This window comes from Stegodyphus dumicola, chromosome X2 (genome assembly GCF_044657685.1).
Source record: "Stegodyphus dumicola isolate Sdum_Otavi_A_Nest chromosome X2, ASM4465768v1".
NCBI classification, from domain to species: Eukaryota; Metazoa; Arthropoda; class Arachnida; order Araneae; family Eresidae; genus Stegodyphus; species Stegodyphus dumicola.
Window position 1 is genome coordinate 158,366,919 of NC_140781.1, and position 18,021 is coordinate 158,384,939.

The following is an 18,021-nucleotide window of genomic DNA, read 5'->3' on the forward strand; positions in this document are numbered from 1 at the left end:
GGCTACATTTACGCTCTTTCCGAAGAGAAATATGCATACTCCATTATCCCAAAACGATGTGAGAGTCATGGTTTTGTGATATCTAAAGCGTCGATAGGTAATACCATCAACAAGAAAGGAGAAAAACGTCAAATTGGAGCCTCAATTGGGACATAAATTCCAAACAAGTATCCAAGGAAAAAACGGACATCTTCGACTATTGCAAAGGTACGTTGTTTAATGTTAAAAGGAAATCCCCCTAGTCAAAGGACAGTTGCAAAATCATTAAAATGCTCAGTGTCCACTGTAAACAAAATGATAAACGTTGATTTAAATCATAAGAAAGCGAAAAAGCGCAATGTGCATTGTCTTCTTCCAAAGCATATCGCTCAGCGCAGGACACACTGCAGAATTCTATGTGAGAAACACTTATCCAAAGAAAAATGGAAAATAATTGTCACAATAGATGAAGCATGGGTGTATTTAAATGATTGTAACAAAAAAAGAACAATTTATTATCGTAAAAGGGGAGGAAAAAATTCAAGTACATGGTTCAAAGAATCGAAAGAAAGTTTTTCTAAGGGATTCATGATTGTTGCTGGTTTTTCTTATAATGGCAAGTTAAAAATAAAGAGAGTGCAGAAAAATGTCAAGATTAACTCCAAATACTATCAGGAAGATATCGCCAATTTTTCTGAATGAAATACCATCGCTTTACCCACAGTGCCATCAATCTGCGAGACTCCATCAGGAGAAAGCTAGCAGTCACACATCAAAATCCACTGTAAATTTCCTAAAAGAAATGGAACAAAAAATTGGTATCAAGACCATACCCTTCACTGATATCCCTACTAAATCTCCCGATGTGTCACCTATGGATTTTTGTGCTTTCGGACTTTTAAAAACTGCATTATCGAAACGTTGTCTCCAAACCCTAACAGTACTCTGGAAAGCTGTTCGGGAGGAACGGGCTAGAATATCTCTTCTGCCACTTCAAAAGGCATTATCATCCTGGAAATTGCAGTGTCGAAAGATAGTTCAGAATAAGGGATGTCAAATAGAACATTTAAAACACAAGAATTTTATGTAATTTAGTTTTGTGAATACAATATACATCGTCTAAAAAATGTGTGAACAGCCTCTGTACAAGTTAATGTTTTAAAAATGATTTAAAAGTTTTTCAGATTCTACTGTAGAAAGCCAAAAATCCACACTTGGGACTTGTTTGTGTGGAAAATTTTAGGGTTTTTGTTGATTTCATGTGGTAAATGAAAAATGATTAAATTAAGGTTAAGAAAAGGCAGGATAATACAAGATTCATAAAAAGTATGCATAAACAATTAATTTCTTTTTGACTTTCTTTGAGAGAAATATATATTAAATAAATTATAATTTTGTATAAAAGGAAAATAAGGATAAAAAGCATGTAAAAATTATTAAAATTTTTCAAGCTTGTTTACATTAGCTTATTTTAAAACTCTAGAATGCTATACTTGGAATATCCCCCTGCTACAAAATTATATAGTAACAGTTTTATGGTTCTAAATTTGGCTTCCCCCCTCCATATTACTAGCAGGGAAATCATCAGTTTGTTTAGCATTTTCTTATCTGATATGATAAAAGAAAGTACTCTTTTTTTATTTCTAGTCATAATAGAAGTAGAAAAGTGTGATAGTTTCCACAAATGGAGGTAGTACCCATCACCATGCATGTACGCATGGATGATGATGCAAAAAGTTGCTTTGATTCAGTAATGGATGCCATAATTCAAGATGCATCACTGATCGAAAATATAATTATACATGTGTAATGTAGAGAAACTTTTCAATTAGTGAAGTGAATGATAACATCAATTCAGTTTTGGATTCTCAGTCTTTTCTAACTTCTTGACTTGCTATTGTGCAATTTCTCAGCTGTATTAGTACATAATGTAACTTCTTATGGTTATTTGAATAAACTATTTTGCTACGGATAATTTTTTTTTTTTTTTTCTGAAGGAATTTAGATGTATACTTTTTTGTCAATTAGGAAGTTATCAAATCATAAGGTCCTTTTCTAGTCGTTTGAGGTTCGAATCTCACGAACCGGCTGGCTGCATGGGTGTTTTCGTGGTTTTCCCCATGTGTAACATGTATATGAGCCAGTTTCCCTTAGAAAGTCCTCCATGAAGGCATCCCTTCCCTTATGCAGATAGCCCTCGAGGCTTTGCCGTAATTAAATAACCTAACCTTTTCTAGTCATTCATCAAATTCTTGCACATAAAATGTACTTGAATCAAAACGTGATTAGTCATAATTTTTTGTGCAATGTAAAGCTGCTATTAAAAGTATGCATGCTAACATTTGCCTGCAGCTCCTTTAAGGCATGTATTTGTTTATAATTATTGAAGTCGTCTTTGGTTAAAATGGCACAGAGTGAATTTTCAGTGATGGGTACAAGTTTAAAATTTTTGCAGAATATTTATTTGGTTACAGTTACAAAAGCAGTTATCAATAAAATGTTTTAGTTTGCTTTATTAACGAGTACAGAAACCTGGTGCTAATAAATATCATTAAAAATTCCTCAAGTGGTTTGAATTCTTCTATTGGTATCTGAGAGGTTCTGCAGATATTTTGTCTTCTCTTCTAGTTATATTTTCAGCATTTCTTTTGGGTACTTGTAAAATTTAAAGTTTAAAAAAATGTTAATTTTGATTATTGTTTAAATCAGGGATGGACAACATGTTCTAGTTTAGTGGACAAATGCTGATTCTGTCTCCATTCTAAGAGCCAGACCATATTATTAAATAAAACAATATTAGGTGATTTAAAACAGGTTGCTAGTCAAAATCTCATTTGTTAATAGTATAATGTTTTGGTGTAAAAAAGCTTTATATAAATTTTATAATGAATGATGTTATTTAATGTGAAGATTGGCCATATACTTGAACTAAGAGACTAGCAGTATTCACATTAGTATTATTATTGTAATTGCATAGAATATTTTTTAAAGTTTTCTCCATTATTTTTATCTATATTTTTGATATAGTGTTATTTCATTCTTTTAAAAAAAAAAAAAAAAAAAAAAAAACTGTTCACATGCATAAATGCTGCTGAAAGAGAAATTTCCCCCCCCCTTGAAAATGTGCATAAATTTGTATATTTTTCTGTCATGCTTAATCCATTAACGACCACACTATCTTCCACTTGAAGGAAATGAACAAAGAATTTTTTTTAACAACAAAGAACGAAGAACAATGTGATTTGTGTGATCTTTTTTGTTTCACTTGAGGGTAAACGCTGAAAGATGGTCGGCCAACACAATCAGTATATACATATACTGAAAATTCCTAAATTTCCTTTCATATTCTGAAAATTGCACCTTTATCTTCAGGTGAAAGCTGCAAATTTTCAGAGTATTCTTCCCTGTTTACAGTTTTGAAAATCTAACAGAGAAATTTTGGTGTCTACAGCAATTTTATAAGGTTTCCATGCAATTGATTTATCTACATAAATAAAATTAAAAAAAATAAGCCACCACCATAATATGTTCAAGCCACCCATATATTTGTTGCAATGTCTGATGAATTTAGGTTACTTTATGGGTACAGTTTTTTTTTTTTCTTTTCATGAGTACCTATTGGTCACGGAAGGTGGATAAATTGCATTATAGTTGTCATAACTATGACGGAACTGTTGTTCCATCGAATTAGTGTGATACCATTTTCTGTATCAAATGCTGTTCATATGTTCAATGTTCTTTTATTTCCATCTTATTAACAGGTATAATAGGACCATTTCCTAATCTGTACTCAAGAACTGCTTCAGCCGCATGAAATTTCAGTTCATTCAATTTCAACAACAGCATGTGTTACATAAAATATTCATAATGATATGAAGAAGCGTCCACTTTACTTAAAAGATTTGTTACAATGTCTCCACCTAATCCAAGATCAGTTAATGACTTTGAAAAGTTTCCTGAATATGTATCAAAATGAACTCTACTCTTCTTAGGAACATAAAACAGTAAACTTTGTACTCGCATGATTACCTTTGAGAAGCATTTTTCATGAATGTCTACCAAAAATAAGGTAAAGTACCTCATGTGGCATGAAACTGGCATTTATAATAATATTTAAAGAGACTATACCTAGCCAGTTTTCCAGTTCTTCATAAATTATAATGTTTCATTCAATGTTAAAAATTGTTGTCACAGATATTCATTATTCTGGAACTATTGTTTTGTGGAATCTGTAAAAGAAAATAAGTTTATGAAAATCTGTATATAGTCACAAAGATATGCTTTGAACTGACGTTGCATTATCACAACTTTGACACCATTATAAAACCTGTTTCTAGAAGACTGTTTCTTCCATTGGTTGTACTTTTTATGAAATCTAATCAAATTAAAAGAAAAGAAAAACTTTGCAAAAAAAGTACCAAAATGATCATTTATGTTTCTAAAAATTCTTCGTGTCAGATAAATAGCATTTCCCCACCAGAAACAGTGCAGTTTTATCTGCAATATACAAAAAAGTTGAAGGGAAAAACACTGTACAGAAGATGCAAAAAATCTTTTGACTTGTGTTACGAAAACGCTACATCAGTCTTTAATGAGTTAAATTTGTATATTTTTTGGCCACCAAATTGAATTTTTAAAGTTCTGTCAAAGAAGTGTTGTTGAATTGTGGTTTCTGTACCCGAAGCTCAGTAAGTTTATCTGTAAGTTTTCTGGGTCGTTATTTACCTCAGCGTCCATTGAATGAGCAACTACAGTAAGTGCACAGCATTTGTTTCCTTCCAACCTGTATCAAGTGATTCTGTTGCTGCTATCAGTTCATCTTCATAACAATAGCAAGAAATACTTTTGTGAGTTGCTAGATTAGGAAAACATTTTGAGTTTCTTTTTTCTTTTCTTTTCTTTTCTTTCTTTTTTTTTTTTTTTAAGTTTTAACATGTCTATGAAGTTCATGAAGCACTTATCCTTGTTATTTGCTATTTACGATTTAGTTTGCATAGGTATTCAGTTACATCTCGACAATGCTGCATCACATTACTATTCTTTTTTACTTGGTTAATTGGTTTCCTTCTGTGTCTATAAAATACTGCAATGTCTTCTTTCAGATCAGAAATTGTTTTAGCATTTTACCTTCTCTCAAGCTACCTCACTTCACAGTAATGAGCTGCATCTGCATAATCTTAAGAGAGGTCTACCAAATACTTCATTACTGGCAGTGAGTAAATACTTAATATTGGGTACTACAACTTCCATAATATTTTTTAATTGAAGCAGTTTTGCACGCATATTTTATTGTAAATTATGAAGTGCAGTGAACATTTGATATAATTTCTGGATGAATTTGTAGTTCCATTCCTCTTTCATGCACTATTCCAATAAACTGCTGTGTATCATACACTGCAGTGTATCCACCACTGAATATGTCAGTTGAGTTCTGTTTGAGTCAAATTTTTTCAATTGCTATGTTGACCATTTCAAATAAATTATTGCCATTAATTAATTTTAATTGCCAAAATGCCAATAATTCTATGATGTTCAAATCATCATCGACTCCTCAAACAAATGTTGCACTCTTGTCCAGAGCCATTGAAAGTGCATCCAGTCTAGCAGTCTTCTCAAACATTTTCATCCATAATTTCTATCTGTTGGACTGAAGTACATCTCGATAAATGAGTCTTCTCAATTTTTTTTTCCTTTTCTGAATAGTTTATATTTCCAAAATTCATAAACATTCCATAAATTCTTCACCAAATGACTTAGAATATCTAGAGATTTTAAATCTCTGCATTCTCTGCTTGTTGAACGTTCACTGTCAAGTATCCATATTTTTCTTCAGCTTCTGTATTTCATCTTTTAATTGTTATATGTTGCTTTTTTGTCTCAAATAAAGTGTCTCTAAGTTGTACCCACCAGAGGCCGATAGGTAAAATCGCTGAGAAGTGGTAGTTCCAACTTGAGTTTGATTCAAAGCAAACGGGCTGGCTGCATTGGCATTTTTGTGGTTTTCCCCATGTGTAATGTATATAAGAGCTAGTTTTCCCTGAAAAGTCCTCCACGAAGGCATCCCTTCCCATATGCAGACAACTCTGTAGTAGCCTTTGGCATTATCAACTAAACCATACTTTCAAGTTGCATTCTTTGTTGACAGATATGGATTTGTTGCACAGCAAACATATAGGAAAGCTATTTTTCAGAATAGAATAATAATATTCTGTTTAGTTTTCTTGAGTTGATGATTCTGTGCATATGTTTTTCTTCTCCTTTTTTCTTTTTTACGAAACCATGTCATTGCTCCAGATTTTTTTACTGATATTCAAAACTATCAAAGAAAAATGTCTTCTACACCACAGGCACAAAAGAGAACACAATATCTGTGCAGACAATGAATAGAACACACAACTCTGGCACTGAACAAAGCAAGTACCAATACACATAATGAACAAATGTGTTGAAATGCTTTCACACATCCCATTAGTGAGGAGAATGGAGTGATCTGATATTTCTTTGCATGGATCATATGATATCAGCTTAACATAAGTTAGCAGAAGACACCATGTTTACTTCCACTGTGGATCGGAGAAACTTGGATGAAATAGATTAGAGTCAGATCAGTGGAAGTAAATGGCCAGGGGTTGGTTGCCCGTATGTGGTTTAAATGAAGTTTTATAAAATACACAGTGCAGGGTTTTGAAAGTGATGCTGGTACTAGCAAAAACAATGAATTTAGTAAATTAGAAACTTGATACTTGATTTATCAAAAATAACTTCTGATGGAATATCAGTACAGCAAAAGGAAAGGGAGTATAGTACCTTTTTTAGGGTTTGAGACAATTATTTATAATAAATCTTTAATTAAAATCTAAAGTGTGTGAAACTTGTGATTATTTATGCTAACAATATGTAGTGTTGTCTTAAGGTTTTAAAATGTTATTCATTATATTGTTTCTCTTTATTTCAGGCCTCATGACTTGAATTCTAAAGTTTTTTGCTACAAAATGATCAGCAGATAGAACTGATCTCCTCATGTTTGAGTCATGATGAATGGGGAAGGACCTAGTGTACCAATCACTACATTAGCTGGTATACAGAGTTTGACTGATCTTCTCCTTGAGTTGCCACTTCCTACCCCTTTACCCGGTGTCACTGGGCATCAGAGTTTGTTATCCCACTTGAGGGATTCCGAAGAGGCTCGAAGGCTGCTTAGTACGCAGGAATCTATTCTAATCCCACCTCTGATTGATGCTCTGGGTTGCACTACAACAGATCATATTGAAGTCAAAGATGGTTATTATGGTGGTGGATCTCATAGTGGACAAATATCACAGCTTGTTCAATATTTGCTTGGCAGAAATCCTGGCCTTTTTAAAGGTTCAGTACATGGACCACAAAGTGGAAGTAGTGACCACCATGTCCCTCCAGGACAGTGGTTACAGAGGCAATGTACTAATATTCCGGTGCATCCTCAGCAGCACACATTCAGTGCTGCTGCTGTTTCACCCTGTCAGCCTCGTCCAAATCAAGGCAATAGTCCAAATTATTTTCCTCTTGAGCCTCCACCAACACCACAGAGTGCAAGAATTGTACAAAACAAAACTTTAAATGTAGTGCCGCCAAAATCACCTGTGGCATACACCCCATATACACATACAGTGGCTTCTTCTGGTCAGCAACAGCATCCTGCCCCTCTTCACCATAATGCTATATCTCAAGGAACTGGTGATTCCTTGGCCTCAGGTCTACAAGAGAGCCCACAGATGTTTAATTCTCCACTTGTCAGTCAGCATATTATCAATGTACCTCAGCCGTCACCTGCAGTTCATCCATATAGTAATGGGAACTGTGTGGATGAGGTTGATCTCAGTGCAGTGAGTGCAAAACAAAACGATAGGACAGAAAACCACATTCTAAATTCTGCGCAGGTTATGAGCAATATGGCACCAAACTGTTCACCACTTATTTCTCCTTTAAATAATCCAAATGATGTGTCCTTGTCATCTCCATCTTCTTCGTCATCTTCAACTCCTCAGCATATTAATTCATCAAGTGTCATTGTTGGACCTGCTGCACCTCATGCAAACTGCATAAAAAAGCCAGTTCTAGAGCAGTGGCAACCTGTACCAAATAACTCCTTTGATATTTCTCAGCCTGATTGCTATGCAAAAGAAAATGTAAATAATTTACCACAGGCTGCAGAGGAATTAAATATTCAGCCATTACCTGTGCCTGCATCTGAACTGCATACTGAAATTGAAACTGTAAATCATTTGGAAAGTAAAGACACAAATGACAATGTGTGTACACCCACTGGGCATGTAGAAGAACGACGGAAGTCTGTAACTGAACCTATTGTTGTGCTTTCAAAACTCAGCATTGAAGACCAGCTTCTAGCTCAAAAAAGTGTAAGGCAGTTTACAATAAAAAGCAAAAAAGTGACTTCATCTCCTGAGCCTGTCAAACCATCAGCACAAACCAAAGCTTCAGAGATTAGTAGTCGTCGAAGATCATCTTCAGGCAAAGAGCCTGATACCAATAACAAAACATCACCACGTAGGCGAGGTAGAAATAATGAATATTTCCCTCTGCGGAAAAACTCCGAAGTCGTGAAAGACAAAGGAGTGAAAAGAAATTCAAGTGCTGTAGAAGAAAAGTTAAATAATAATACTAGCTCACTAAGTGAAAGAGTAAAGAAAAGGAGACGCATCAGTCAACAAACAAGCTATATTGAATCCCCTGGTTCAGCAGATGAAAACAGCGATGACTCTTACAAAGAAGCATCTCCTTCTGAAACTCCAGTTCCATCCGTACCTAAGGCAAAGAAGTTAAGAAATAAAAAAGTAAAGAAAGAGTTAACAACTGAGCCATTATCTGTTGAAGATTTAATGGATACAAATACCTACCAACATTTTTCTCGTATTGTGGATGTAATCTTTGATTCTATGGAAGATATTGATTTTTCTGCTGTGATAGATGAAGATGCTGAATGTGCTGCAGAAGCCCTTATTCCTTTGGGTCAATTACAAGATTTAAGTAATGAAGCAGCCAAGTTAAAACGTTTACATGCAATGAACCAATTTCCACCAGAACGTTTAGTTCGATTACTTGCCATCCTTGAAAGAAACATTGTAGATGGTGCAAAATTACTTCCTGTTCATACCATGGAAGAACAAGATGAAGAAGAAGCACGTTTGTGGTTAGAATTAACTATGGAAAGGGTAATGAGAAGTGCTGATGCTTCATTAACTGCTTTGTACATCATGACATCTCCAAAAATGCCAGAGAAGGTCTTTTTGGAGGATGTCATTGAAAGAATTGTTCTATTTTTGAAATATCAGCTTCAAAATACCGTATTCCCAGTGTTTGATCCAGCTTACAGACTTGATCCAAAATCCAAAGATGGTTATGCTGGAAATATTAAACAAAAAAGAGCTCATGCTCACAGAGTTAAAGAAAAATCTACTTTACAGTTATATAACAAATTACATGAAGCTGTAAGTCTTTTAGCTGAATTATTGGAATTACAAACACTAACTGACACTATAATTTTGCAGGTCTCTACTTTAGGTGTTAGTCCATTTTTTGTTGAAGGCATAAGTGAATTACAGTTAAATGCTCTTCGCTTGGTTACAACTGTTTTTGCACGTTATGATAAACACAGGCAACTCATATTAGAAGATATATTAGCATCAATAGCCCGATTACCTACCAGTAAAAGAAGTCTTCGAAATTATCGCTTAAACTCCGAAGAAAATATTCAGATGCTTACTGCTTTAGTACTGCAATTAATTCATAGTGTCGTAAGATTACCTGAAATTGAGCCGGATCCTAAATCAGAACTCTCAGCTAATGAAGATAGAACTAAAAATACCGATACTAAAGAGAAAGTGTATATTGATAAAGATGTTTTAATTACCACATCCTATGAAGCATCAGTGAAAACAGCAATAAATTTTCTCTCTGTATTCTTAAAAAAATGTGGGACGAAAAATGAAGAAATGGATTATCGCCCTTTGTTTGAGAATTTTGTTCAAGATTTATTGAGCACTGTTAATAAACCAGAATGGCCAGCATCAGAACTCCTCCTTACAGTCTTAGGAAGAATTCTTGTAAGGAATTTCAGCAATAAATCTATGGAAATGACTCTTAGAGTTGCTTCCCTTGATTATCTTGGAGTGGTAGCAGCACGTTTACGGAAAGATGCAGTTACTAGTCAAGATCGTAAGGACATGATAAATGATGTTATTCAGAGAATAGTTGCTGAGAGTGATGATTCAGAACTAAGCCCTTCAAAAAGTAAAAAGAAAAACAAAAAGAAACTGGTTAAACGGGATGAAGCTCAAATATTACAGAAGGCCCTCCTCCAGTATCTTGATTCCAATGCGGCGAGTGACCCAGCCCTTCAGTTTTCTCGACGGTTTTATATTGCTCAGTGGTATAAAGATGCAGCTTCTGAAATTGAGCATTGTGATAAATCTTTAAATTTTCCAAAAGAAGAAAGTGAAAAACCAGATCAGACAGTTCGAAAAAAAAATAAGCCTTGTAGGTCACGGACCAGTAGGAGGAGATCTTCTCAGGTAACATATGAAGAAGAAGAAGAGGAGGAGGAGGAAGAAGAAGAAAAAAAAGATAAAGAGGAATCCAAATTAGAAAATGATGAGGTAAATGCTAAAGTACTTGCTTTAGCTGAAGAGAGAAAACGTTTTTTGTTAACTGTTATTAAAAGGGAAGAACCTCCTAAAGTTAATATGAAAGAAGAAGAACATATTGATTATAAAACTGCAGAATTAATATCTCAATATTTAGCCTCTACTCGGCATTTTTCGAAAAGTTTTGATTTGTATTTGTCACAAATTCTACGAGTGCTTAGTGAGACAGCTGTAGCTGTTCGAACAAAAGCTATGAAATGCCTCACTCTTGTTGTTGAAGCTGATCCTAGCATTTTAGCTCGATCTGATATGCAGAGAGGTGTGCACGGCAGATTATTGGATCATTCAACAAGTGTCAGAGAAGCTGCTGTTGACTTGTTGGGCAAATTTATTTTAATCCGTCCTGAGCTCATAAGTCAATATTATGAAATGCTTACAGCTAGGATACTTGACACTGGTGTAAGTGTACGCAAGAGAGTAATCAAAATTTTAAAGGACATATGTTTAGAACAACCAGACTTCCCTAAAACTCCTGAAATATGTGTTAAAATAATTCGACGTGTAAATGATGAAGATGGAATTAAAAAATTAGTGGGAGAAGTTTTCCAAAGTATGTGGTTTACTCCTGTCTCTGATAAGAAACCTGACAGAATACTTCAGAAAGTAAAAAATATTACACATGTTGTTGAAGCATGTAGAGACACAGGGCTTGAATGGTTCGAACAATTACTTACCAATCTCTTAAAAAACAAAGAAGACAGTAATTATAAATCTGTTGTGAAATCATGTAAGCAAATTGTTGATTGTTTGGTAGAAAATCTTTTACAATTGGAAGAATCATCTCAGAATGTGGATGGTGGAGCTAGCCCACATCTTGTAGCATGTTTATCTACACTACATTTGTTTAGCAAAATTTATCCACCTTTCGTTGTACCACATGCTACAACCATTCAGCCGTATTTAAGTATGAAATGCAATACACATTCTGATTTTTTGCTTCTAAAAAATGTAGCACAAACCTTAGAATTGGTTGTTCCTCTAATAGAGCATCCAAGTGAATCTTTTTTGGCACAAATAGAAGAAGATATGGTAAAACTAATTCTTCGTCAGCATATGGGCTTACTTCCAAGTTGTGTTAGTTGCTTAGGAGCTGTTGTAAACAGAGTAACTCATAACCACCAGCTTGTCAAAGATTGTTTCCAAAAATTTTTTGTTGTTCTTTTAGTGTGTAAAAAAGAGTATGAGAAAAATCCAGACAATGAGATTTTGAAATCCATGCGTCCAAAATTACTTCGCTCCCTTTATACTGTGGGATTATTTTGTCGTCATTTTGATTTTGATGCCATGGATACTGGGTCTGAGCAAAATGGACAAATTTCTCTCAAAGATCGTGTTTTTGAAGGTATTATCTATTTTAATCAACACGATGATGAGGATATACGTTTAAAAGCTTTAACAGGACTTGGCTTTATTATGATTCGACATTATGAATTTATGTTAGGGCCAGAGGTTAAAACTCTGTACCACTATCTCCTTACATCTCCTGTTGCATCATCTGTGTTAAAATGTCAAGTTTTGAAAAATATTACCAATTATCTTGTAGAAGAAGAAATGCGAATGATACAAAAGGATGCAGAATGGAGCAAAACATCAAAAACAGAGGATTTAAAAGAAATGGGTGATGTAACATCTGGTATGGCAAGTACAGTTATCCAAGTTTATTTAAAACAAATACTTGAGTGTGTGCTGCATACTGAAATAGCTGTGCGTAGAGCAGCTCTCCAAGTAATTCAGCTTATTCTTGGGCAAGGCTTGGTACACCCTGTTCAAATAGTACCATATTTAGTGTGTCTTGGCTCGGATGATGGTCCTGTTATTCGAACTAAAGCTGACCAGTTACTTCAAGAAATTGAGAAGAAATACCCAGGATTTATTCAGATGAAAGCAATGTTGGGTGTGCGGATGTCATTTAAAATGCAGCAGCTCATACAGAACCAAAATGAAATTCTCCGTGGATTTCGTAATCCTGATGCTCCAGCAAGCCGAAATGGTTTTTTGTATTCTGTGATGCGATCTACTAGACAGAGTCGGAGAGCTTTCCTGTTTTCATTGCTAAAATTATTTGATGAACAGGCAAGAACACCATTAACAGAGCTTTTGTATATAGCAGATAATATTGCATATTTTCCATATATGGCACAAGATGAACCTCTGTTTATTATGCATCAATTAGATATTATGCTTTCTGTTTCTGGTTCAAATTTGTTGCAGACATTTCGAGAGTCTTTGTTGAATAGGCAGACATCTCAGAATACGGAACAGAATCCTGTAAATCCTGAAGCAGATGATTATGATGAAGATGATGATGATTTTGATGCAATTTTAGAACGTCTTCCGGAAGATACAACGATTTTACAAGAATGCATTATTGCATCCCAAGGTTGTGTATTACTTCTGTACCTAAAACAAACTCTGAAAGAAATGTATGGTTTCACTGATAATAAAATTCAACAGTACTCCCCAAATGAGGCTGCCAAGGTGTATGAAAGGCCTTTAAATCGTAAAGCACATGTTCGATTCAATCCGGAAACAGTTATAGATTTTATTAAAAGTGAGGAATTGGAGGGGAAGTTGGATGACAAGGGTAGGCAGGAGCTTGTTCAACAGTACATCCACTTCAAGCAATTAATGTTAACAATAGATCCATCAGATGATGATGATGATGAGGACAATCAGGCTAAACCTGTAGCGTCCATTACTGCAGCTCTGGCTGTTCCAAATTCTGCAGAAAAGACTGCAACAAATGAAAGCAATGATAGTGAAAACAAACCAGCCCAGCCTCTTTTGGAGAAAACTAAGATTGTGATATCAAGGAAGAGTAAATCTCCTTCTCACAGTCGGTGTCATAGAAAATCACCTAAAACACCTAAAGAAAAAGTAAAAAAGAAGCACAAAAAGAAACGAAAACGGGTGATAGACTCAGCTTCGGATGATTCCGGCAATGATCCAGATTATATGGATTCCTCGTGATGGGACTTGTAGTAAATCTCAGTCCAATATTTTAAAATCACACAAGCCTCTTTCTGTGTTACACTCAGTGCTCCTCTTTAAGAGGTTTAGGCTGTGGTATTAACAGCGAGCATGTAAGAACCTGTCAGTAACAGGCCCGTTGCCACTGCAAAAGCTGCACCATTTGTCAAGTGAACACAAACCATGAACTCCCGCATTCTCAGATATATTTTAACAGTGCTTTTGAATAGCCTATCTGGTAGAAGGTGTGGGTATTATCATAAAGTATGAAGTGATGTAACTTATTTATTATTGATGCTTTGTTTCATAAAATTTACAGAATATAAAGAAAAACTTTTTATGGGATAACATCAGCATGATGTTTTTATGTACCTGTAAAGTCTGTTGGCTAGCTGGGCAGCAGTTTTTAAAAGATTTTTAATTTACAGTCATTATAAATAATGCATTATGCCATATTTTCCCCGTGTTTCTTTTCCAAATATATAAACTATCTTCTGTTGTTTCCACATTGTAAAAAGTTACTTGCACAAACATTTTAACTAATTAAAAACAACAGATATATCATTTCTTCAACATAAACATATTTGGCATTGTAATTTAATGTAAGTCACAAAAATGTAACATTCATTCTTTTGTACTGACCAGTTTTAGCAGCATAACAGTGTTAAATACATTGTTATTGTAATGTATGGGGTTATTGCTGCTTTCTGTAACAAAAAAAAGTAAGTTATAAGGTTATTTTTAGTTTTATAATGAATGTAGTTAGTAATGTATTAAATATTAATTATACTATTTCACCAGGTCATGTATAAAATAATGACAAGAAAAGAAAAACCTGCCAGTTTTCCAAAGCAGTATATGCACTGTTTATTCATAATGTGACTCTTACCAAAGAGGCGTAAATTGGCAGGAATCGGTATTTTTGTAGATAAGATAAAGAAAAAAAAGAAAAAAAAAAAAAAAAAAAAGAACATTGTTTTATGTTTTCAAAGTTTTAACAATTTTTGAATATACTTATAGAAAAAGAAACCACACGACTATTTGTTATGTGACTACAGAGGCGAAACCTAATCTGAGTATTTGTGGCCGATTTGTTGCCAGCTTTGAACAAGCAAACATAAGGAAGGGGGTAAAAAGTTTTGTAACTTTAATTTTTAGTGGTATAGTATTAGCTATTTATATTCAGTTTTGTTTTCAAAACCAACCTAAATAGGAACATTAATGTTCAGTTACTGCTAATAATGTCAAAATGGGTAAATTAAAAAAGATAAATAAAGAGAAAAAAGAAAAATTCCTCCTCTTCCTCCTTTTTTTTTTTATTTTTTATTTTTATTTTTTTTACCTGCATTTTTCTTTGTACCTTGAGTTTTTCGTATAAATTATCTTTGAATTATTAACATCTTGAACGTTATTTATTGTGTTAATGCAAATTACTTGTGTTTACTTCTTGTGTTACATCTCTGTCTTGAAAAATTCCAGATAACTAACCGTTAGATTTTGTACTTTTGATGATGCTTATATTGAAAGTTCTTAAGATATAATTTCAAAATATAATTTAATACTGTTAATTTCTGTATTCAATGTATAAGCCATTTTAGTTGGTTTCCTTTAAACTTCATGTTATTTCCTTACTTCTCAACTAGAGTTAAAAAAAAAAAAAAAAAAAAAAAAAAAACTGTGATATAAATTGACTGCTTCATTTGCATTTCAGTGTAACATAGCTTTTGTTTTACTTCAGAATTTTACATTATTCAGATTCTTATAATCATTCTTTTATGGTTATTTAAGTATTTTATTTCTTAGTTTTAAAAATTAAAATTTTATGATGCTATTTCACGGTGGAATATATTTAACAAATTGTTTGTTCACAGCTTAGATTTTTTGTTCACAAGTACTCTAGATTTTCATCGAAGTGGTCTCTAGTTTCCTCCTAGATGAATGTATTGTTTCCTTAAAGTTTATGGTTTCCATAACTAGTGTATTTATATGTCTATAAAGAGACTTTAAAATATTTTTTCTCCATTAATGAATTAATATTTGACGTAAATTATTTTTTATGTTATTTGTAAAATAAAAAAAATTTTAAGTAAATCATTTTAGAAATGTGTGGCATAACTAGTTTAAATTAGCCAAGTGTCTTTTTGTTTCAGAATTTACACTCTGCCATAAAAGCTGAATGTAAAGCTGAGTTTTTTTAAACTTTAGAACACTATTCATAATTAATACAGCATTAACTTTAATGCACCATTAACTGACTTTCAGCAGTGCTGCATTTTCTGAAAAGCTAACTGAAGTTTCATAAACATTTGTATATGAATGGGCTAAAAAACTTTTTGGGTGTATCTTAGTCTTTCAGTTGCTGATATACTAAATAATAAAAAAAACTTCTCAAACATTATTTTATATTTGAATTTTTTGACATTTAGCCTAATTGAATTTTTGCCAATGTAGGGTACAATGAGATATGATCTCTTTTTATTTAATCCATATATTACAGTCCCGCTCTTTTTACATATGCACGATATACAAAACCTGTGCCTTGCTGAACTGTCCAATTAAATGTGTTTGGAATAAATGGTATCTTTCAGTGAAAACTTAAATTATTTCTGAATATGAAATTCAGTTTATTTTCTGAATATGAAATTCAGTTTATTTTAGGTGAAAATTTAACATATTAACACATACCAGGATGTTGTATAACTTATTTTTAAACTAGATCTACAGTAGTTAATTAAAAAATCATATGTTGTGTAACATGTCCATGGCTTTTTAACGTGGTGTATAAAGATAGCATTTTCACATGTATTAATTTTAATGAGATCTTTGTTTTAGATACCTGATTTTAGACATGTCTTTTCTTAGTTTTCGACTCAGGGTCTTGTTAAACAAATTTAATAAAAAAATTTTCTGAATATTCAGTATGGTTTGATTTTAGAAAATAAATATGATACACAGCAAAATATGAAGTTAAAAGTTAGTTGCAATTTATTCCTGTTATCCCTGAAATGCAAATAGAAATTTAAGGCAGCTCTGTTTAAGGTTTGCTAAAATTTCTGTTTTGCATTTCTTGACTCCATAGTTTTCTTAAATTGAAGCAATAAGCATGTTCTTTTTATTGAATTGTTGGTTTTATTTTTAAATTTTCTAAAGTTAGACTACTGAGTGCGGAAGTAAGTGGTATTAAGAATTGTTTATAAATTTGAAGTAAATTCTTTAAAAAAAAGTACTTTTGATACATTTATTTAAAATATCCATTCTACATTATAGTCATTGAATGTTTAATGTCATTGAATGCCATTCTAGTTTAATTACATATTGACTAGCAATAAACGAAAACATACTGTTGATTATTTCTTTAATGTTTCTAAACGAATAAAAAAATTCAACATTTTATTAAATTACACATATGTGTTACAAGTTCTTTTGATTTTTAATCATGAGCTATCATATATGGACAATTAGCTCATTTTGTTCGTTTTTCTGCAGAAATAAGGCAGATGCAGCCCTAACATTATTTTTTATGAGAATATGATGAAGAACAATTCTTTTAATACCATATCAGGACATTTTTTTTTTTTTTTTTTCAGTTCAACAAAACTTAGTTTGTCAAAAAACTAATCTTATTAATTTTAAATAGGTTATGTTAATTTGCAGCTTTGTTATCAAAATTTAAATGTTACGTGTAATGTAAATAGCATGTAAGGACAACTTTTCTTATGCAAATGAATGTGTTTTAACAGTTGTGCTCTGTTTGTCTTTATAAATAATTATATTTATAGAAAAAAGTAAATATTATCATTATTATATATTTTATATAACTATTGAGAAGTCTATAAATAGAAGCTAAGAGAAATGTCTTAGCACAGTTGCCAATTGCTGCTGTGCTGGAAATTTAGAGATTCTTATTACAGTAGCATTTGCATTGGATACTCAAATTCTACAGTTGCAGGTTCTCATCCCTTTACTCATGTATTAAAAAAAAAAAAAAAAAAAGGAGGTATATTGTAGGAATTCACTTGATCTGAAATCATAAACTATGCCTTGTACATAAAATGAATTTTAAAATTTATGAATGTGTATTTGTATCTATAGATGAAATTATATATATATATTATGTATATAATTGTGTTCATAATAAAATAACGTACAAAAATAAATGTATGACAAAAGACCCAAGCAAATCATTTAGGAAATTCTTTGTTTTGGCTCCTTTAGAAGGGAAACTGGGACATGTGTAAAGTAGTTTATTGAAGCCATTATTGTTTTAATTTTATAATATTAAAAAGACTTGTTTAAAATTTTAAAATTGAAATAAGTTATATGTGGCTTAATTTTTGTGAAGAGGAAGTTAACATTTTTACCTATGATAAAT

General features: G+C 32.7%; 1 protein-coding gene across 10 annotated transcripts in view; it reads left to right on the forward strand.

Moving 5' to 3' along the window:
- LOC118183397 (nipped-B-like protein A) overlaps positions 1-17,818 on the forward strand; it is an 83,459-nt gene extending 65,641 nt beyond the window's left edge. For all 10 annotated transcript variants that reach the window (XM_035352920.2, XM_035352919.2, XM_085809837.1 and 7 more), the window contains one exon: positions 6,935-17,818. In XM_035352920.2, the coding sequence (XP_035208811.1) occupies positions 7,011-13,649 (6,639 nt within the window). In that variant the 5' untranslated portion in view covers positions 6,935-7,010 and the 3' untranslated portion in view covers positions 13,650-17,818. The remainder of the gene's footprint in view (positions 1-6,934) is intronic.
- The last annotated feature ends 203 nt before the right edge of the window (positions 17,819-18,021 follow it).